The sequence below is a fragment of the Dunckerocampus dactyliophorus genome, chromosome 1 (genome assembly GCF_027744805.1).
Source record: "Dunckerocampus dactyliophorus isolate RoL2022-P2 chromosome 1, RoL_Ddac_1.1, whole genome shotgun sequence".
Classification (NCBI taxonomy): Eukaryota; Metazoa; Chordata; class Actinopteri; order Syngnathiformes; family Syngnathidae; genus Dunckerocampus; species Dunckerocampus dactyliophorus.
The window spans coordinates 23,339,909-23,362,529 of NC_072819.1; the positions used below are offsets into that span (position 1 = coordinate 23,339,909).

General features: G+C 39.2%; 2 protein-coding genes across 10 annotated transcripts in view; one reads left to right on the forward strand and one right to left on the reverse strand.

The window, feature by feature from the left end:
• Nucleotides 1–376: 376 nt before the first annotated feature.
• On the reverse strand, nt 377–4,543 carry dffb (DNA fragmentation factor, beta polypeptide (caspase-activated DNase)). The gene is made up of 7 exons (XM_054789674.1): nt 4,380–4,543; nt 4,073–4,199; nt 3,807–3,992; nt 1,167–1,246; nt 916–1,089; nt 718–818; nt 377–632 (listed from the first exon to the last, which is right to left on the reverse strand). The coding sequence occupies exons 1-7, from the start codon at nt 4,500–4,502 to the stop codon at nt 401–403; spliced, it is 1,023 nt and encodes a 340-aa protein (XP_054645649.1). The 5' UTR covers nt 4,503–4,543; the 3' UTR covers nt 377–400.
• Nucleotides 4,544–5,774: 1,231 nt separating this feature from the next.
• Nucleotides 5,775–22,621, forward strand: part of LOC129178107 (nephrocystin-4-like) — a 254,373-nt gene continuing 237,526 nt past the window's right edge. For all 9 annotated transcript variants that reach the window (XR_008569753.1, XR_008569754.1, XM_054769957.1 and 6 more), the window contains exons 1-2: nt 5,775–6,156; nt 7,552–7,689. Coding sequence is in view for 7 of the 9 variants with exons in the window: in XM_054769957.1 (XP_054625932.1) it covers nt 5,980–6,156; nt 7,552–7,689 (315 nt within the window). In the remaining 2 variants the exon portion in view is untranslated. The remainder of the gene's footprint in view (nt 6,157–7,551; nt 7,690–22,621) is intronic.

The following is a 22,621-nucleotide window of genomic DNA, read 5'->3' on the forward strand; positions in this document are numbered from 1 at the left end:
CGTCTGATCCAGTCTGTTTGATTGTGAGGTTCATAGCCGTTGCACTAAAATATTGCTTGTAATTTGTCCAGAGCAGATTGATCTGATCATATAGCTCTTTTATATATTTATACTGTTTTAAAAATCCATGCCTTATTCATGTTGAATGGTTTTCATATTGTACTATGCAATTTTCAGAGGAGACTGATTCTCATAATTCAGCATTTCATGTAGTAATCATCGCTGTGCCAAGACTAAGATCAAATAAATGTGTTTTATGATTTATTTCAAGTGGTTTGAAGTCTGTCAGCGGTTCGGAAAATACAATTAGTTAAAACGAGTGAGGTCACTTTGTGGTCAAATTTAAAAAAAAAAAAAAAAAAAAAAAAAAAAAAAAAAGGAAAAGAAAAAAAAGTTAAAATCATTTCAAACGTATCTTCTTGCTGTGGTGCTTTCTGTTGTCTTTTTTGAAGATCTTGTTTGGGTCACACAGCAGATTGTGGGCTCCCTTCTTGTGGCACACAATGTGGACCAGCTTGAGGTTATCCCGAGTGAACAGCAGGCGGTAGAAGTAAGTCAAATTGATGTCCTCGCTTTTGTGATTCTGGAGTGCCTCCATAAGGGCGGGAATGATGGTCCTCTTCTTTTCAATCCTGGATAAACAGAAGTTGTTTAATGTGCTGATTTTCCTCAATTGATTGTTTAAACGTCAGGAATGAAGAAGCCAAAATCTCAAACCTGTGATCCAGATTCCAAGTGCTGAACACGATGCGGCTCTCTCTGCTGCCGTAGGGATTGATGGAGTGGAGCGACGCACACTTTGGCTGGTCAAAGGAGCCCTGAGGAAGAATGTGATTAATAATGCACTCTTGCACAATCAAATGAAATCCAATACAAGAGCTGTATAAAAAAAATCTCAGTTGTGATTGACAATACCTGGCAGGTAAACCATCCTTCCCTTGTACAGAGGCGATCTTTATCCTTTTGAGAGCGGTCAAAGTAGCAGCAGTTGTATTTGTCCGACTTGAGCATCACTGAGAGGCTCTTAGAGGCTTGTACGCACTCTTCCCGAACTTTAACTTTCTGCACGGCTTTTGTGGCTTCATCTAGCTTTCCACAGAAACAAGAAATTCTTATTGTGAGAGTGCACATTAAAGAGCTGGTTTGACTTTAGGGGGCTGCTTTACGTCTTTCATGTAGCTTCTTATCCTGCTTTCACAGTTGTACATCATGTAGGCAGACTTGGTCTTGAATCGAGCCTCGACACCTGAGAGGAAAACACAATTGAGGAAACTGCTGATACAACATGTTGGATATAATACAAAACACACAAAATTGCTTATTTGGAAGTTAATAAAAGTTGATTTTACATAGCAATTTTTTTTTTTTTTACAAGGTACTCAAAGTGCTTCACAGGGAAGTGAACCCATTATTAATTCACTGCTCAGTCACACACTGGTGGTGATAATCTACATCTGTATCCACGGCTGCCCTGGGGTAGACTGACGTAAACCTGGCTGCCAATTCACATCTATGGCCTCTCACCAAAAATGTAATCACATTGAGCAGCCCTTCTCACTTCCGACTTTCTTACTCCGTCCCCTCCACATGCCCAAGGCCATTGTTCACATAAGTTCCCCCTTTTCATAGCTGTCTGATGCAATGCCTGTTATAACTGAGTACTAGGGACATTGAGGAAGAAAAAAAAAAAAAACGGACGTTTTGAGAATAAAGTTATAAATTTACGAGAAAAAATTTGAACTTTATGTACAGGCATTTGTGCTTAACTGCTGTTTTGCTGCCACATTATGAATAAAAGCTTGCCTGAAGCAAGAGGAAAGTTTCCTTCCGTCCTGAAGAGCTACGCTCTTCAATATTACGACTGTATTCTCGTAAATTCACGACTTATTTTCTTGTAAATTTACGACTTTATTCTCAAACTCTCATGTTTTTTTTTTTTCAGTGTGGCCCTAATACACTCCTGATTCAAATCTTAAGACCAGTTGAAAAATTGCTAGAATTTGCATTTTGCACATTTGGATCTTAATGAGGTTTTAAGTAGAGCTACAATATGCAAAAGCAAGAAGGGAATGAGACAAAAAGCACTTTGAAAAAGTAATTTATTGAAAACAAACTGAAATAGGCTGCTTATCAGCTGATCAAAAGTTTAAGACCACAGGCCATAAAAGCCAAAATCTGCTCAAAAATTTCATTTTCTTTCAGGCATCTACACTGTCATGTCCTCCTGATGGCTAAAGCTAAGACACTTTCTCTTTTTGAACATGGTGGGATTGTCGAGCTGCATAAGCAAGGCCTCTCGCAGCGTGCCATTGCTGCTGAGGTTGGGCGCATGCCTCCCAGGGGAGATGTTTAGGGCACCTCCAACCGGTAGGAGGCCTCGGTTGAAGACCCAGGACACGGAGAGATTATGTCTCAACTGGCCTGGGAACGCCTCGGGATCCGCCGGGAGGAACTGGACGAAGTAGCCGGGGAGAGGGAAGTCTGGGCTTCCCTGCTTAGGATGCTGCCCCCGCAACCCGACCTCCGATAAGCGGAAGAAGATGGGCGGATGGCTGGATGGTCGCTAAATTGTCAACGTGGATCCCTTCTATATATGAGGTGTGTTATGAAATTAAACCGGTGATCGCAGGTGCTTGAAAGTTGGTGCTTAGCCAAATGCAATGAGCGTCAATACAACCGCTCCGTGATTAAGGATGACGCTGTGAACACCAAGGTAGGTTGAATTACAAGGTGTGCCTAAAGCACTTAATATGCGGTTCCAATAATGCCTTGCACACTGCCACTTCCATATTACTTTATCATTTATAGTTGCGAGGCCGTCGTTTACAGTCTGATTGGCTTCTGGCTGCCATGTTCTGACGACACAGCTTTTCTCCAAACAAGAAATCTCATCACATTTTAATCTCAAGTAGTTTAAAAGTTTACCGGTTAAATCATATATATTGTATGTTATGTTTTCCAGTTTTACAGTATAATAAGAGGTAAATCATTTCACCTGTAACTTTCATTATGAAAAAGTGTGTACAATGTACAGAAATACTCATAAATATTAATATACTAATTATGTATATTCTCTGTTTATAATAGAAAGTAGATCTTTGAGACACGATCATTTTAAAAGTAGCTCGCAGGCTGTAAGTGTGAGCACTCCTGTGGTATATAGATACATGTATACCCTATTATTTACGCACATATTGAGCACAATTAGTTGTAAACTAAATTATAAATATAATAAAAATGTTTCACTACGCTTTACTCTGAAAAATGTGCACCGGAATAGCCTGAGAGGAAGAGGACAGAGAGTATGTAAGATACTGTAATTAATGCATTTTTGTTAAAGCCTGTGAAAACGACCCTAATGTTGACATTATTACAAACTGTAAATTTAAATATTAAAAAAGAATTTGCTGCCACAGTGAGGCAGCAATGGCAAATCCAAGGGGAAACCCTGTATTTTGTTGTTAGGTTTTAGGCCATTAACCTTTTTTTTTTTTTTTTTAAACTCATAGAAGAATGTCATCAAAAGGTGAATAATTAGGTTTTGATTTAATTTAATCTGATTTTAATGTTATTGTAATTTAACACTGACTTTTACATTGTTCTTTTAGAATAAGCTGTTTTCAAATACAAACAAATAGAATATCTACTAGCTTCGGCTTTGTTTGGTCCCGGGAATGAGCTCAATATAGGATTTAAAATTTCCGTGCATAGTTTTTGCAAGTATGGGTTAGGGTTGGGTGGCTTTGTACAGAGCAGGGGTAAATAATCTGTAAAGGGTTTGACTAGTTTGGCCAAACTGTCCACACCTGTAAACCATTCTTCATCCTCCTCTCTGCTCTCCAGCTCAGATCTGTCCTCCAGGTTGTGCAGAAGGTCACATAGGATTTTCCGTCTCTTGGCAGACTTCTCATCATGGAGGAGGCCCTTCGCCGCTTCAATGAGGCTGATGGCGTGTTGGTCTGATCTCAGTAAATGAGCAATGTCGCACACAGCTAGATAGGGATATACAAGAATGTTAGACATCACGACTTCCATCTTGCTTTTGGCCTAACCGAATGGTCCAGCCACCTACCTCCACCCCATGTCTGCTCCGTGCTGAGGAGAACAAGTTCTGTGTTGTCAGGCAAAGTTGCAAAGTATTCTTCTGTCACTTTTGTCCCGTCTGAATACAAACAAACATGCGCACCTGAAAGTGGCAACTGGAAAGAGAATATGGGAATATGAGTAGAAGTGTAGGTCCCCCCGCTATTACTACGAAAACCATTCATATGAAGATCACATATACATACACAACACATATATATATATGGTGAGAACTTCCTGTTAAGGATCCGATAAATGTAAACAAGGGAACGCAGAACCGGAAAAAAACGACTGACCTCTAATAACTTGCAACCTTTTTTAAGCAATTCCTTGACGTCTTTGGCTGCAACGCCGTGCTTTTTGTTGTCTTCAATCCTTCTGATTTTAAAAGGTCTTCTTTTCTCGGAAAGTCCGAACATTGCTTATTTCGTCGTGGAGTTGTGGGCCAAGTACCCGGATGTGTTCTTGCTCCGCCCGCGACTTGTTTTTGAATTTCAGTTTATCACTAGTGATGTGCGATACCACCGATTTCGTTTCCGATCTGATACTGAGTAAAATTCAGGCTGGTATCGGCTGTAACCACCCAGTTTACAAATTCACCGTTAATGTGTCAACTTTAAATATTAGTGTAGTTCATAACATAGCATAGGGAATACAATACATTTAATTAATGTATTTAAATAAATTATTAATGTTAATAAAAAATAATTTAATAATCAATTAATTGGTAAAGATAGTGCCATGATTTATGTACAATGTAGCCAAGATAATATACAACAACAGAAAAAGCAGAGCACAAAATCATATAAATTATGTGAAAATGGTATATTAAACAATAAAAAAGAAAACAAGTGAAATAATGCAACTATTATAATAAACTAATAATTATTAAGAAGTACCATAACAAAACTTTATTCACAATTCACACATGGCTCCGTTTCAGCAGACAAACGTTTTAGACAAACATTACCTAAAATGACTAAATTATCAAAAGTATCAATATTTGAATTTGATAATCGATTTTACAGCGTGAGATGGTATCGGAACGATCAATATTTCAGTATCGATCTGCACATCACCATTGCCAGGAATCCTAGAATTCATTGCACTCAATGTAACAACGCTAACATTCAATAAAGTTTTAAATGTGTATTGTTGTTTTCTGCTGTCTTATTCACACCTCAATTAACTCATATATTACTAATTTGGTCTTGTTTACCTTATTCTTAATTCCGAGTGCATGTGATGGTGATTTGCTGCACCCTGGAGGTAGTCGTGGTGTTTACCACAATGCTAAAATATAGGTTAACATTTAAGTCAAATATTCAAACAATTGTCGTAGAAAATACAATATCAATACCATATGAAACTGGATAGACAGTTGCAGACATGACAGCTCGCCGAATGAAGTGGAGAGCAGCGTGGCATCGTGATAGTTACCATAACAACTGGCGCTGTGCGATAGGCGATACCAAATAAAAGGTGTTGCGGAAGACATGTATCAATCCCAAAATATCCTTCTGTGCAAAAGTTTCAGTTTAGAATGGCTCTCTACATTTTCAGGGGCTACGTATGGATTAATCTGTATCACATACGTCATTGTCGTAATGTCGAATACACGTGTTGAAACGTTTGGGTTACACTCTGACCCCCGTGAACAAAATGTTATGATCCCAATTCAACATGGCGGCCAGGTTAGTCCGTTTCGGTGGTTACAAGCCACGAATAGTGAAATAAATGTCCATGCAGAGAGCTTTTAAGTCTCTGATGTTAACACGTGCGTTCTTTATTTAAATGCATTGTGGCTACCATATTATATACATCTATATGGGGATCCTCTGAAGAGATTTAGTCGCTGAAAAGCCCACAACACACAGAGTAGGCTATGGTCAAAGTATGGTAAACACAGAGGAGTTATTATCCATGGCGGCCAGCTGGAGAGAAGTGTTTGAAAGGGGACGTTTGATTCCTCCACCAGGCCAGATAGTTCGCCAGGCTGTGGACAGCTTCCTCACGCAGTCCCAGGGCGTTCAACTTAGCTTGGGCAAGCTGACGACGGCGCATCTACTGAAGGTAACAACTCTTGGCTATTAACACGAGATATCTTAGTAGACGTGAATAAACCGTTGCTCTGTTTACGGACCATGCCTGCCACTCAGGTTTTTAATTTTCAATACATTTTTGGCCTTGTTGAATGAATATAATGTTGAATGACTATAACTAAACAGTAATTTTCAAACATTGGGTGGAATCACCTCTGCACACAATTTAGATGTAACGATTGTCATGGACATGCCTGGAGCCAAGGTGGCTGTGTCTTGTTTATTTGTTAGAGGTTAAATGATTTAATCTTTGAGGAAGGGATGGAAGGCCAGCATACATGGGACAGAACTGGTGTCGTAGACCTCCCCCTGTGTTTAGAGATGGTTTCTCAACTTTGATTTAGATGACTCACTTCACTCCTCTTTCAAACCATCTGTCTTCTCTACAGAATGGTGTACATTTTGGTCCTCAAAAGATTGCTGTTTGTCTTTGAGGTGCAGGTAGTCTTGACCTGAAGAGTTAGCCCATCTGTGTTGGTACATGCACCTGTGTTACTGTGTTACCGGGTTTGTAGTGTTGTGTTTGTTAAAAAAATCTTCTGAGTTTGTCAGATAGATCTGAGACATCGGGATAACGATGTTCTTGCATCTATCACTCTCTTCATCCACCTTGCACTTGTTCCTTTTGGAATGAGATGCACTTTTTTTTTTTTTTTTTTTTTTTACAAGTGACCAGCTAGGGTATCCAAAGGTTTGGAGGGTGTCCCACAGGTGTTTATGCTCTTTCTCTTTGGCCTGTGGGCAGTAGGCTGGTGGTAACATTATCATCTCTGTGTTGTAGGGTTCTGATAGCGCTTAGTTTGTGTTCCAGTCACTTCACTTACAGTTCAATAATTTATCCTCAATATAAATAAATCATGAATAAATAATTCACAGGCAGAAGTAATTTTAAAAGATAGACTTGTTTAAAGTTGGAAAAATATGAATCTAAACATTTTTATGCAGTTTTTTGGAAGCAGACACTTTTTGTCATTGGGGTACAATGTGTGAGTGACAGAACTTCGTAAAGGTTAAAAACAAATGCTAAATACCATAATACGCCATTTCTGCATTTGGTGTTAAAAAAAACATTCGAAAATGCTTTGTTTTTAATCGTGACATAAGGACAGACAATGTGACACAGTGTATTTCAGTGTGTTGTGGGTTTTACATATTAATGCCAATAGAGGGCGCTTGGGCGCCAGATTGTTTCAGAAGCTGCTAGACTGCTCATTCAGTTTGTGTGAAGTTTCTTGTCCATGCGTACATGAAATTGATGGATTGCACAACCTTTGGCACATTTAACTTGTTTATGGAGGTGTTCATTGCTATAGTACATATACTGTTCAAGAATGAGAATGATTTGGGGGCTCTTACTTTCTTACAGGATGCGCCAGAGGTTGGACTAGATGTGACCTACCAGCTACGAGTGACGTTCTTTGATAGAAACCGTCAGTACTTCTTTGGGAGAACATGGAAGAGTGCCCCACAGAAAATGAAAAACAACAAGATGTCCCTCAATGAGGTAACATTTGTTTAACAGTGTTGGTCAACTTTGACTGCAGATGTCACATGCACGCACATATCAGATATACAATAGCTAACGTCTTGCTCATAATAAAAGGCCATGAGATTGATGAATGTAGGATTTTTTTGTGCCAACATTTTATTAAATAAATAATTTTTATTATTTTATTAAATTAAAATTTATTTTATTAAATAAATACAATTTTACATTGTAAAATATAATCATAAATAATGATAACACAATTAATTTCATGACTGATTTATATATCATCACTGTTTTTTGAGAGTGTGCGTGCGTGCGTGTGTGTGTGTATATAGGTCAATGATATGACAAAAAAAATTGTGTTTTCATGGTTTAGTTAAATTTAAAAAGGTTAAAATTTGAAAATAAACTCAGACATTACTTGAATACATTCTCGTTTTGAAGACTTATTCTAAAATTTCTGGATTTGATCAATTTTGAGCGAATATTCAAGGGTTAATGCCAATAACAATATCAATGTGGTGTAACCATAAAAAGTATTCACCAAATACTTTTACCAAATAAATATTCAGAAAACGCAAAGTTCTTAAAAAAATAAAGCAAACACACACATCATAAACGAGTTTGGCACAAACCTACATATAATTTTGTGAGCTGTGTCTTGTCAAGTCAACTTTCTTAGTTGTCAAGTTGGTGTAACCAACATTGAAGGAACCATTTTGTTCATTTTTGAACAAGACCGTGTGGCAGGAAATTATATCAAAACTATATATAAATATTAGTCTATTTTGTAGAACCTGTTGGAAACTTCCATCCATCCCTCCATCTTCTCTGCCGCTTATCCTCACTAAGGTCGCGGGTATGCTGGAGCCTATCCAGGGCTGACTTCGGGGGCGAGGCGGGGTACACCCTGGACTGGTCGCCAGCCAATCGCAGGGCACATACAGACAAACAACCATTCACTCTCACATTCATACCTGCGGACAATTTAGAGTCGGAAGCCATCAAACAATTAACTTTTTTTCTACATAACTACCCACTATAAGTGAACAGATGACTTTTGTTATAAATATAGGCATTTTCCCGTTGAGTTAGTTAGACTTCTCTTCACCACTTAATTTATGTCGCGGGGGAACAACAGCAAATCAGGAGGGGAGCTTAATGTCAGTTGGCTGATGTCATATCATAGTTACATTAGACAAATTGCCAAATTGATGCGATCGACCCAAACTACCTTTGTGATCGACCGGTAGCTCACAAGCGACGTAATGGGCACCCCAGCTAAAAACGTCAAGTGGTAGACCCAAAAAAAATGTCACGGGTCCTGAGCCGGAGGATCCGATTGGCTGTCCGTCAAGACACGGGACGATCCTTGGTCCAAATGAAAGTTGTTACTGGTGCCTTGTGCAGTCCAATAACCATCAGACAGCATCTGCGAGAGAAGGGTTTTAAGAACACGAAAACGTCTTCAAAGACCTCGTCTCCTTCAACCCCACATAATTACCTGTTTGGAATTTGCATTAGAGCACCAAACATATTCCCCTGATCTCAATCCAATTGAGAACATTTGGGGATTGCTGGCAAGGAAAGTTTACAAAAATGGAAATCAGTTTCAGACAGCAAATGCCCTCCGTGAAGCAGCCTTCACCACCCGGAGTAACAGTCCCACTAGCCTTCCGGAAAGACTGGCATCAAGCATGCCGAAGTTAATTTTTGAGGTGATTAACAAGAATGGCACAGCTACTCATTACTATTGATCAGCTGATTAACAGCCTATTTCAGTTTAATGGTTGTTTGCGATAAATTGCTTACTCAATTTTTTTTTTGTCTTACTCACATTTCTTCTTTTTGCATTTTTAAGCTCTGCTTAGAACCTCCTTAAGATCCAACAGTGCTAACTTTAAATTCTTGCAATTTTTCAACTGGTCTTAAAATTTTGATCAGCAGTGTAAATTAAACATTTGTAACTGTGTTTATAAGTACACTTACATACACTTTAGGTGGAAATAAATGTTAAATATTTCTCTTTTTGTTGTGGTTACACCACTTGACACTTTCAGGGGAACTTTCATTTTGAAAAAAAAAAAATTGGAAAGCTATTTGAAATTGAAATTAAACTAACAGAAATACAGGATGTACATTTTTGCAAACCCAATGCGAGCTTTTATTTTATTATATATTTTCATGGGACAACACTAAAGAAACAACACTTTGATGCAATATAAAGTAGTGTACAGCAGTGTAAATTTGCTCTCCCCTCAAAGTAACTGTTTATGTCGAAACCGCTGGCAACAAAAGTGAGTGCACCGCTAATGAACATGTATAATTTGTGTCCGAAGTGGCCACACAGTCAGGAGATTGAGAAGATCAAGGTTTGAATCTTTGTTGGGCATTTCTGTGTGGAGTTTGCATGTTCTCCCCGTGCTGGGGTTTTCTCCGGGTATTCCGGTTTCCTCCCACATTCCAAAAACATGCATGATAGGTTAATCGGAGACTCTAAATTGTCCATACATATGAATGTGAGCGTGAATGTTTGCTATATGTGCCACATACCCGCGACCCTAGTGAGGACAAGCGGCATAGAAGATGAGGATGGGTGGGTGTCAGCATGTAGTGTGGCTACTATTATTTTTCAACACTGCCTTAATTCCTATGGGCATGGAGTTCACAAGAGCTTTACAGGTATCCTCTTTCAGGCCTCCATGATTAAATCGTGGAGCCAGTGGATACGCTCCTCCATCTTCCATTTGAGGATGCCCCACAGATGATCAATAGGCTTTAGTTCCATCACTTTTACCCTCAGCTTTTTAAACAAGGCAGTGGTCTTCTTGGATTTGTGTTTGGGGACCTTATCGTGTTGGAGTGCTGCCCTGTGACCCAGTTTACGAAGGGTGGGAATTATTGCTATGCTTCAGCATGTCACAGTACATGTTTCATATTTCCTTCAGTGAACCGTAGCTCCCCATTGCCGGCAGTACTCAGACATCCCCATACCATAACACTCCAACCACCGTGCTTAACTATAGGCAAGACACACTTGTCTATATACTCCTCACCTGGTTGCTACCACACATGCTTGTCACCATCTGAACCAAATAAGTTTATCTTGGTTTCATCAGACTACAGAACATGCTTGCAGTAATCCCGGAGTCTGTCCAGTAGCATACTGTTTGCAGGCTTTCTTGCGCATCATCTTTAGAAGAGGCTTTCTTCTGGGATGACAGAGTGTTGCCAATCTTCTTATAGCCTAGGCCAGAGCTCAGCGAGTTCTTTGCCATGAGGTGCAATGTTGAACTTCCAGTGACAATTGTGAGAGCGATAACACCGAATTTAACACACCTACGGCGCATTCACACCTAAAACCTTGGCACGACTAATCTCATTCAGTTTTTGTTGTCTGAAACCACAATTGGTAACATATACTAGTCGGTGGTGATGTTCGATTTTTGGGTTAAAAAAAGTGTAATTTGGAGCCAAAGTGGGATAGCACCTTTTTAAATGATACCTGACACAAGATAGCTCAGGTCAAAGGTGAAGTTAATGTTTTTTTGTATGCTCTTCCAGACAACAATTGTATTTTAAGCTCTTAGGTAATCTGGCAAATTTTACAGCCGTACTGTTTTTGAATATCTACTCAATATACCTAAAATTGGTGGGTCATATTGGTTTACCATGTGTTTTTTTTTTTTTTTTTTTTTTAATAAAGTTAGCAGTGCCACAGTTGCTTAGACAACCTTTAATTCTAATTTACCCTGCAGGTGAATAAAATCCCAACAGTAAATGCTAATGCTATGCACCACTGCCCAATGTAGAAGTATGTCATCTTTATATACATATTGTTACACATTTAAAGTAATTTAATGTTAAAATTCCTGTTAAACTGCCCCTTGCAGAACTCAAAATGTATGCCAAACATTCAGATGCTTCAGTTTCTCCAACTAAGCTGAGCTTCTTCCTGGGTCATCACATTTATTAGCATCTATTTATACATTATTAATCAGCTTTCCCCTCAGAATAACTATATTTAGTTCACAGAGTCTGCTCACTCTGTCAGATTGCATTCTGTAAAGCATTTGAAGATCATGCGCAGTAGTAATTGTTAAAATCTGCCCCATTAATTTTGAATATTTACAGTTAATGTACTGCAATTTATCAACCTTTATCAAATTGAACATCTCTAATTACTATCCATTTAATGAGACACGGAGCACATGTTTTGCCTAATTAGTCAGTGGATTCATGAATATTATGATTAATGGAACATTAAATTGGGTAAGGTCAGTTATTTATCAAAACATGTGTTGTAGCAGTGTTATGAGGAGTATGTGGACTGTTGGTGAGACAAAATGTATATTTTGCACAAGTTTCATTGCCTAATTGCGTATCTATGTATAGTATCTCACAAGAGTACACACCTCACATTTATAGATACACTGCACTGCAGTAAAATCAAACATCTTTCTGTCTGAAGTTCTGGAGCACACACTTGCTTGTTTTATAAAGAGCATTGCTGAGCCTCTACCCACATTTTGTCACTTTTAACGGTCACAATTCTTGAATGGAAATAAAATAATAATAAAATAATAAACAATTATTTTGTACATCTCCTTGTCCGGCAATCTCTCTCAGGTCTTTCGTTTATCAACCGTAATCTTCATAACCTGTATATAAAACCCTCTAAATCCTATTATCCATCTATAGTAATCATAATAGAAACCACATCATATCCGATTGGAATGATAACAGATGATAAAGGCTGGACTTCCCTTTGTTGTGCTGCAAGAGCTGTGCTTTTTGGATTTGGTCCCATGCACCAACATCCCTGCTGATTGTTATGAGTGGGAAATGGTGATTTGATATCCACATACTGTTAAAAGGGAACTGTAAAAATGGCAGTGCCTCCTTCAGTCAGCCGTGATGGATTGATTTTAACATTATGTGAAATGCCAATTTGTGTAGTGATTTGAAAAAACAAACAGTAGACAATCAATCTCATATTTTATTCCCCCAAGAAAGAGACAAGGTGTCTCAACAATGAGGATTTCTGCTGCGGTTTTGTTGTTTTGTTCTATCAAGCCTTGATTTATTAATCATTTATTTCTAAAAAGGAGATTGGAAAGTGGTGTTAAAATGAGTTTAAAGGGAACCTGGTAATTGAATTCAACCCTTTAACAACATGCTCTAATCATTGTTAATGTCTTTTGTTTTCATTAATAATAGGGTTGTTGTGATCCACTACTGTAATAAGACCTGAATGCGGTATTTCATCCTGTTTAGGAAGTGAACAGCAGAGGGCAATGTTGTGCCTCAAATGGAACAAAAATGACTGGTGAGAGCAGATGAGGCACAAAAGAAAAGAAGGGGGAATCTTTCTATATTATCTCTCACTGTGATCACCTCATTTAACTGCCTTCGCATAGGGGAGCCACTGGTTTATTCTCTGACATACAGCATTGTCAGGCTGACAGCCCGGCTTTGCAGAAAAGGCCAAGTTTTGTTCCTGTTCATGTTAACGCTTGTTTTTATTGCCCTCCAAATGCTGTTTGGCAGGAAATACATTGAGAGTTACATGTACATATGTGCCTTTTCTTGAAAATACTTTTTGGCCAAAAGTGCTCCACCATGGTCACCAACAAAAGCGCAAAAGTGCATTTTTTTTCCATTGTCAAAGGTTGTGAGCTGTGCTGTACCACTTTTTGGAACCATATAGTTTAAGGCTATAATTATATCAGGGGTGTTTCTTACCCTAAACCGCAAAGAGGACTGGGCAAGAAATGGAAGCAGACAATAATTTTCGAGAGGCTGCTATTTACAAAATTTGAAAACTCATTACATATAACAATTTTTTTTAAACGTTAATAATGATTTGGAGTGCATGAGAAAGTGTAAAGAAAAATATACCTTTCTTTCATCCCATGATCATATATTAACACATAACAAAACAACAGGAAAAGGACCAATGTTGTAATCGCGGTAAGGCGCAAACTACTAGCCAGTATTAATACCGCTGATGAGTTCATTGTAAACTACAATACAGCAACTGTCAAGCTGGAATTATGCTTTAGCCTTGATACTATGCAGGCACTTGTGACGTTATCTTGATGCTGTTATAGCTTTTCAGTGGGGGCTGACACGTGACTTGCAATTCTCCACCAAAATAACTCTCTGACTAGCTTCCGGTGTAGTGGTAAACAATGGTGACTGCGAGATCCTGATCGCAACATAAGTCACTTTCATTGTACATGTTGCTATGAAACTGGTCATATTTGTACTGTATTCATATAACTGCTCATATTTGCATGTTTTATTTCTTCGCTGAGGCGCTCCTCTATTTGCACCATTATTTATCTTTTTTTGGCGGACTTGTACTTTTGCAGAAGGGAAAAACTGGAAATTGTGCACAAAAAAAAGCCGACCACAGCTCTGTGGCCCGAGACGCTGTTGACACAATTTTTTTTAGGAAGTGCACGTCAAGCTCCACTGGAGGTTTTGGAGGGGGCAGAGCTAGCCAGGATTGCTTACACCGGTGCTGTGATGCTGCAGTATAATTCAGGCTTCAATTCAGTTTCACACCAACTGCTGAGCAGTGACCCTCTTGGAATCGCTTTGTTTCTTGCCATTGTTCTAAACCAGGGGTCACCAACGTTTTTCCTTGTGAGAGCTACTTTTACAAAATGAAAATGGCCAAGAGCTACTCATTTTTGTTACATTTATTTTCAGAGCTTATTTTAAACCCAAACAAAGCTAATATGCTTGTTTTACCAGAACATTAGCAAAATGCTGGTGTCCACAACTCACATTTTGTATTTCAGAATGCATTTCTTTCTACTGTTCTTTCATTATTAACTGAAAATCTGAATGAAAAGCAGGCTTGCGGGCACCTCATGTGGTTGTGGGGGGCTACCTGGTGCCCGCGGGTGTTGGTGACCCCTGTTCTAAACTATTATTAGTCTGGCATCTAAATGGCCCTTTTGCAGGATTTAACAGAAGATCACCAAATTTTGGCAGCACATGTATGCTGGCAAAACATATATATTTACGACCCCGCCTCAACCTGCTCAGTAGCTTCCCTGGAGACTTATGAACTATTATCACCTGCCACCAGTATGTTCGATTGACACAAAAGCCGATATACGTTGGTGTGAAAAAGTGTTTACCCCCTTCCTGATTTCTTATTTTTTTGCATGTTTGTCACACTTAAATGTTTCAGAATAAATATTTCAATATTTGTCAGTGACAACACAACTGAACACAAAACACTGTTTTTAAGTGAAACTTTTTATTATTTAGTGACAAAAAAATCCATACCGACATAACTGTGGTTTATCACAACCTGAGTTCAAGTGTAAAAGGTTATAAAGCCATTTCTAAAGCTTTGGGACTCCTGCAAACCACAGTGAGAGCCATTATGCACAAATTGTGAAAACACGGACTAGTAGTGAACATTCCCAGTAGTGGCCGACCAACCAAAATTACCCCAAGAGCGCAGCAATGACTCAGCCAAGAGGTCACAAAAGACCCCATAACAACATCCAAAGAACTGCAGGCCTCAGTTAAGGTCAGTATTCATGACTCTGCCATAAGAAAGAGACAGAGTTTGTTCTTTGGACTATTCAGAGTGAATAAAGAGCATCCTTGCTTTCTGCACCTAAGTACTGCATTCCATTATGCCTCAATTGCTTCACAATTCTTAATCTGGAATTGTACTGCTTGGTGGAAACTTATTTAAAAGAAGCAAAGAGCAACAAGTAAATTGCAAGCAATCCATTAAAACATTAAATTATTTTGTTAAGTATAAACTGTTTGTTCTTGTTGCAGTTCTTTGTTGCCGTAATAAAGTTAGGGCAGCAGATTCTAACATTCTAACAGGTTTTTACAATAGCTTTGCAAATGGGAACTGTCAGTGAGGTTGCCTAAAAAATCCTTTTTGGTCTTGAAGGAAACACTAACTCTTTAAATCACCAATTCAGTGGCTCTTGCTCTTAGTGTGGTACAGTTTGTTGCCAAGTGCAACCTGTTTTTTCCATTCTTCATCGTCTTGATTACAGACACGGTTGTGATGTATTCAAGCATGTCTGCTCGACAGGCAAAATAGAGGAAGCTAAGACCTTTTCTCCAAAGCCCTGAGGAAATAGATTAATTTCATGTCAACACTTTTAATCACAAAAGATATTCCAAGAGTACTTCTCTTTTCTTTGTGTTTGTCCTTGACTGAATACAAGTGAACATCTTGGGACTGGAGCAGAACGTTGTCAGTGTTTTTTTAACAATATATTCAATTGATAAAAAGTCTGTATATTGTGCTGTTTTGTTAAGTTTCCTTAATGATGCCTCCTCTTGGCAATATCCATAAGCTTTTGTTGGAAGAATCAAACTAACGCATTGCTCAGTTGAATTTGGAGATTTATGCATCACACTCGATCAAAAAATGTTACATGATCAACTAGCATGACTTGAATTGTGTCTATCAATATGTAAACCATCCCATTTAACCAGAGGATTTTTTTTCATTTCCACCAGCTGGATATGAAGCAGCAGGCATGTTATGTTACAGAGATCAGGACAAATGTTTGTGCTCTGCACAGTGTCATTGGGCTCACATTGTAAAGCACACACTCACAGCAGCTGTATTTGCTCTTGCATTGCTGTTTGGCGTATATGAAAGGCCGTGTAGATTGCATTGTCCGTCAATGGAAGTGTTGTTGTTTAATATTTAGCTTCTTTTCAGGATTTCTCTATAAAGAACCTCCTGTTTTTTGTTTTTTTATTGACACGAATTACACCTTCATAGAACTTAATAGAATTGTACATAACCACAGCTACAGAAATGTACTGTATGTTTACATATAAACATTGATGTGTATATATAAATGATAATATCGGACATCCCTACCAGACTGTTTTGATTTGTTGATTGTTTGTTTGATTTTTTTATAACTACTTTTTTCTTACACAAAGAGAATTACAAGAAATGTCATTGCAAGTGCATGTGTGAGTCAAACAACAATCTGTCCTTCCTTCCACTTTAATTTAATTTTGAGATTGTTGCATCACAATGTATCATTGCATGCATGCTCGGCTATGCATGATTCTATTTGAACTCCATTTGACAGCATTTAAAATATTTTTTTAAAGTCTGAAGAAAATCAGTTGACAGTTGTTGCCATGAACACCCAAGAAATATGATGTGCACTGTGCAGGACTGCTGCCAAATACTCTGAGCCCACAGTTTTGAAACAGCACCATCCTTACAAACGCGGCACACTGAATTGCCATCTGGTATGAATGCTCGTTAGCCCTAAATTACCTAAAGTTTTCATGTTTTAAACAAGCTAAGTGCGGCCATAAATGGCCAGCAGTGAACCTGCTGTATTCTCTACACTGTTTTCTTTCAGAAAACATGATACTTCCTCCAGTAAAAGTAGCGACCCCATGAAATCCTCTTTGTGGGGGCAAAGCGTTATGATTGATCGACAAAGGAGCTGTTATGGCAGCACAAGAGAGGCTTTCCAGATACCTCAGTGCTTAATTCTTCCTCCCAACTGGTATGCCACACGGAGAGAGATATACACTTCAATTATACATGGGGACGGTGGGGGCGAAGCCTGCGAGGCCTTACTGGAGAACTGATCAATATTTTAGCTCTAAGGGGACTAAACATTGAGCTGAGCGGCTGCTGCTTAACAGCTTTACACATTTGAGTGGCACACCCTACACCAAGCAGCCATTCCCTGACAAATTAAGGTTTGTTCAATGGCCACACAACTTGGGTAAGAAGAACTAGATTAAAACGTAACACGATTTTGCGATTTGCTGTCTCGCAAGAACAGGTCATCCAGAAGTCTATCTGACTGAACTATGGCATTGCTACTGTGAATTATATTACACGTAACAAGTGGCAGTGTGCGAGGCAGGATCAGAACCGCACATTAAAGGCACAGTTCGGATTTTTTTACATGAAGTTGTATGACATCCCCATCAGCAGTGTAGTGCATCAACAATGACTTACCCCTCACTTCCCGTGAGCCCAGTTCTGGTCGGATTTTGGTGATGAGGAACGTAGTTGCGGTTAGTTTCTGGGGCCACTAAAGCAAAGAGTTTGGCTTCTCAAAACAATATGCATTCAAAAGAGTAGTACATTTGCATCACATAAATGCCTCCTTGAAAAAACCTCACAAATCGCTTGGCGTTACTTTCTCTCTGTTCATATCAATGTGCACTATTGCCTGTCAATTGTTGTGATTTAAACTCTGACATGATTTTGCTTTTTCTTTGATTTATGAATTTGTGTTGTGAATTGTGAGGTTTGATTTTTTTTCGAGAAGGCATTTTTGTGATGCAAATGCATTACTCTTTTGAACGCATATTGTTTTGAGAAGCCAAACTTTTGACTTACGTGGCTCCAGGACCTAACCGGAACTACGTTCTTCATCACGGAAATCTGACGAGAACTGGGCTCACAGGACCAAGTGGGAGGTAAGTCACTGTTGATGCACTACACTGCTGATGGGGATGTCATACAACTTCATGTCAAAAAATGAACTATCCCTTTAAGTGCTTTACACACACTATAAACCTTGCAATCCAACCTACCTCTGTGTTCTCAGCATCACTCGTCATTTAGCGGGTGCTTTTTAAAAATTTGTCATTGTTCAACATTTGAGGCAGTATTAATGTCCATGCAGAACCTGTAGTAATTCTATATTTGAATAAACTTATTTAAGACTTGTCAGATCAAAACACTATCGCTGCATACGACTAATATCAAAATGAAAACATTCACTAATTCCTGGTATGGCACACCAAGCATCATGGGAGCTGTAGTTGTTTTAGCATAAATGTAAAGCTAATCTACTGCAATCTGCAAGCTATTTTAAATGTGTCTTTTCATAACTACCAGTCAACATAAATTATTATTAGTAGTAGCTACAACTGCCGTCATTATTTTAACTTTTCTGATTTGTAGTTTGTGTTTCAATATGTAGAAAAAAAGTTCAACAATTAAAAGCATCGAGGTTAGGTCATGCTTGCACAGTTATTAAACATTTCAAAATGCACCTTCATTGGTTTGTGACTCAGTTAAATAAAAAAAACCTGTTTGTTCTGGCCTATATTTTGTCATTGTAGTTTTCTTAAAAGTAATGTTAAAATATTGTCCCGTCTCGCCCCCGTGAATCCAGTATTGTGTATTGTTTTGCCTTGTAAGCTTAGTGTATTGTGACACCCCCTACACACAACCATCGTCATTTTTGCCCATTCAATTTGTCCATGAGCAGTGCTGAAATACCAACTTCAACTTTATAACCAATCAAATGTGTCCCTGCATCACCCACCCACATCTTCATGTTCATGTTTACACTGACAGAGATATCGACAAATGATAATTTGTTAACATCTCTAGATAGATAGATAGATAGATAGATAGATCACTCAACTGTTCTCCAATGTTCTCAATGAAATCTGCGGTAAACTACATGCAATGTGTTTGAACATAAGCAGAAAGTTTACAATAAACAAGAACTTTTCAAGCGTAAAACATACATGGAGAATGTCTGCAACTTGTGGACGACACAGCGGACAATAAGGGAACCTCTGCTGGTGTTTGTTGTACAAACTATGCACACGTTTGTGTGACTTGGTCACGTGTAAAAATGCCATCATATGGAACACATTGTATTGAGTGAAGCAGTTGGACTTAGTCGCGTGACAGTATCTAATTTCAGTCATGTTGTGTGGATAAGTATAGCGTTAAGACACCTACAGAGTCACAATAGGTTTCCTTACGCCTCTCATTGTAAATTTAGTGCAAATGCACACTAAATAGGCCCACTTTTGAGTTTATAGCAGCCATCGACAAATGGCGGACCTCGGTCCTAATCTGGACCCAGTGATGGCCCATCAAGGACCTGTGACCAATTAAAGTGAATGGGAAATCTCAGTTACAAGTGTTATTTCTGTATTACATGTAATTATAGTACAGAATATGTAACACATACATATGTATGTAACATATATATAAGGCGCACCATGTTATTGGGCGCAGGCATGTTCAAACATACAGGTGCTCAAGAGTCAGTGAGGAGGCGATGGTGCTTTATATAACAGCTCTCATTCAGCTTATCAAACCCACTGGAAATCGTGGAAGGTCATCACTCAACACAACAGTCTGCACAACAGGTGCACAACTCAGCAACGCAGCAGATAGACAAAAACAGACAAGACACTACCGCTATTTGTGCAGAACAATAACCAACAACTATGTAGCTCAAACATGTAACTTTAAGAGCATTTGCACCAAAACAGTACCGCAAATCACGCTGGGGTGCAGGTAGTGCTCCCAGCGACGCCACAATGCTAGCATGCATGCGTCCAAAAACATACACTAGCATGCATGCTGTGTTTTTAAAAAGGCAGCGGGAGTTCGGTTGTTCTTTATTGAAGTATTTAGCAATGTACACACGTTATTTTTGACATCCACAAATCCATTAAAGTCCTCATCTTCTGTATCCGAAATGAACAGCGGGGCAAGTTCTCCATCAAACACGCCAGGTTCCCTCCCGTCATTGTCAGAGTCAATCTCGTTGCTGTGTGGCTCCTCAGAAATGATGCCGGGTTTTGCCAAAGCTCGAACAACAGTGCAAGCAGACACGTTAGCCCAAGCATCCACAATCCATTCACAAATTGTGGCGTAACTCGCACAGCGCTGCCTCCCAGTCTTAGTAAAGCTGTGTTCACTATCTGTCATCCATCGCTCCCACACCACTCGCAACTTCACTTTGAATGCCTTGTTTATACCGATGTCCAGCGGTTGCAGCGGTTGGATTTCCTCGTCAAGCCTCCCGGAATGATGGCAAGCTCCAAGTTCATTTGATGCACTTGGTTTTTCACAGCGGCTGTGAGATGGGCCCGCATGGAGTCAGATCAACAGGGACGGTGAAGCGTGGAAAAAAAAAAAAAAAACATCCGGTCTCTCTCCGTACACGTCACTCAGCCACTCAGCCATTTTCTCCTCGTCCATCCAGCCCTTTTGATTGGTCTTAACGATGACTCCGGCTGGAAACTTTTCTTTAGGCAGCGTCTTCCACCTAAAAATTACCTTAGGTGGCAGTTTCTGTCCATTACCATGGCAACCAAGCACAACAATAAAAGCCGACTTTTTGTGCCCCGTTGTGTGTATCGCTACCGTGCTGCTCCCCTTCTTCTCTACAGTGTGGTTCGAAAATGAGCAGCACGTCGTCCATGTTGGTGATCAGGTTCGCCTGGATGTCTTTGTCGGCAATTTTTTTACTGCAGTAGAAGCAGAAGATTGCCAGCTTTTGCCCGTAATCCGCCGGAAGTAGTCCTTGCCCGGATGGATAGATGGCACCGTTTCGTTGATCTTGAATTCTCTTGTGGCTGCTCGATTCCCATGTTCCTCCGCATAACTGATAGTTTGCAGTTTAAACTGTGCTTCATATGCCTGTGTCTTTGTAGGTGCCATTTTCGAGGGGCCTTAGCCAAACCGTTGTTGTTTTGCACAATGTACATACCGGCACTATATACTACCTACTGGAGGTGTGCCTTTAGAGTCCTCTGTCACACCCACCTTTCCCCCTTTATGGTCCGCATGCTGCCCTCAGTCACGTGTTGGCAGGAAATGCTTCCAGTCAGTCAAGCGGAGTGCTCATCAAAGTCACGCAACAACATTAACGAATTTTGGAACTCGGTGCACACATAAGGCGCGCCGCATTATAAGGCGCCCTTTTCATTTTGGAGAAAATTTAAGACTTTTAAGTGTGCCTTATGGTTGTGAAAATACGGTAATCATGCTTGCAAACTGATCGCAACCGTGGCAGTTTGCGGGCGTAATTACTTAAGTTATTACAATGACAGTAAATGTGACGTCACTCAAAATGAGCCAATTAAATTTATTTTTTATTTGCAGAGCGAATGAGAACTATGCATCCATCCAGTTTCTATGCCGCTTAATTTTCAAATGTTAACCATGGCTTGCTCAAAAGTAAGAACAGTTGATGGAGAAAACCGAGCATTTAAAGGTGGAAGGCCGGACCAATATACTCCAGTGCCAAACTGCTGTGTCTCATATGCTCTGAAACTGTAGAGCCCAGTATGAAAATTCTATGAGAGTCATAGCACATTAATTTACAGCACAGCAATGTGCAAATTAGTCTTCACTAAGGATTGTATGGATATTGGAGCAAAACAAAACATCTTTCGCTGATGGGAGAGTATGGATTGCTTCTGCTGCAGATATCTGACTCAAAGGTAAACAAAAAGAGAAATTGTGTGACAAATTCAGGCAAATTTCAATGTCCGTTACAACAGTAACAAGAAAATGTGAAACTTTAAGAGAAAAGCTTTTCTGTTAAAGAGACACTTATTTAAATTGTTATTTAATATTATGTTTTTCAGAGAAACCGGTGCAGTTTTATTTAACTTAAACAAAAGACTCTTGTGCTCAGTCAAACTGTTTGTACAGTCATACTTTTTATTATTTATGTGAACTTTGGTCTGGTTTTCTTTTAAATGCAATTTAGGTGCCAAAATAAGTGTGTTGTTGGGCAGTGGTTCTCAATTATTTTCTGTCATGCCCCCACAGGGAGACAGAAATATTTTTGTGCCCTACTGATTTGAAATACTATTGAGGAACTGATAATATCTATTTATTAGAGACTGAACTGGAAACTGAACAGTTCACCGCCCCCCAACGTGTGTCAACAGCCCAAAAGAAACCTTACAGCTATTGTCTAAATATATTGTAGGTGTAACTAAGTAAACTATATTAGTATAAATGTATGAGGTTGTCTGTATGTATACTTATTGGCTAAGTATCTGGGATCGGCTGCCGATCCGCTATATTTTGAAGATTGTATAATATCGGCTTCCGCCACGAGGTCGGACCGATTTGGTTACTGTATCACGTTCGTAACTCTGGGCCACACTCCAA

Excerpts from the sequence above, each read along its gene's own strand:
- dffb (XM_054789674.1), bottom strand. The coding sequence starts at position 4,502 with ATGTTCGGACTTTCCGAGAAAAGAAGACCTTTTAAAATCAGAAGGATT. Across the intron at positions 3,993-4,072 it reads GGAGCAGACATGGGGTGGAG|CTGTGTGCGACATTGCTCAT; the intron begins GTAGGTGGCTGG and ends ATCCCTATCTAG. Across the intron at positions 1,247-3,806 it reads GGATGAAGAATGGTTTACAG|GTGTCGAGGCTCGATTCAAG; the intron begins GTGTGGACAGTT and ends TTTTCCTCTCAG.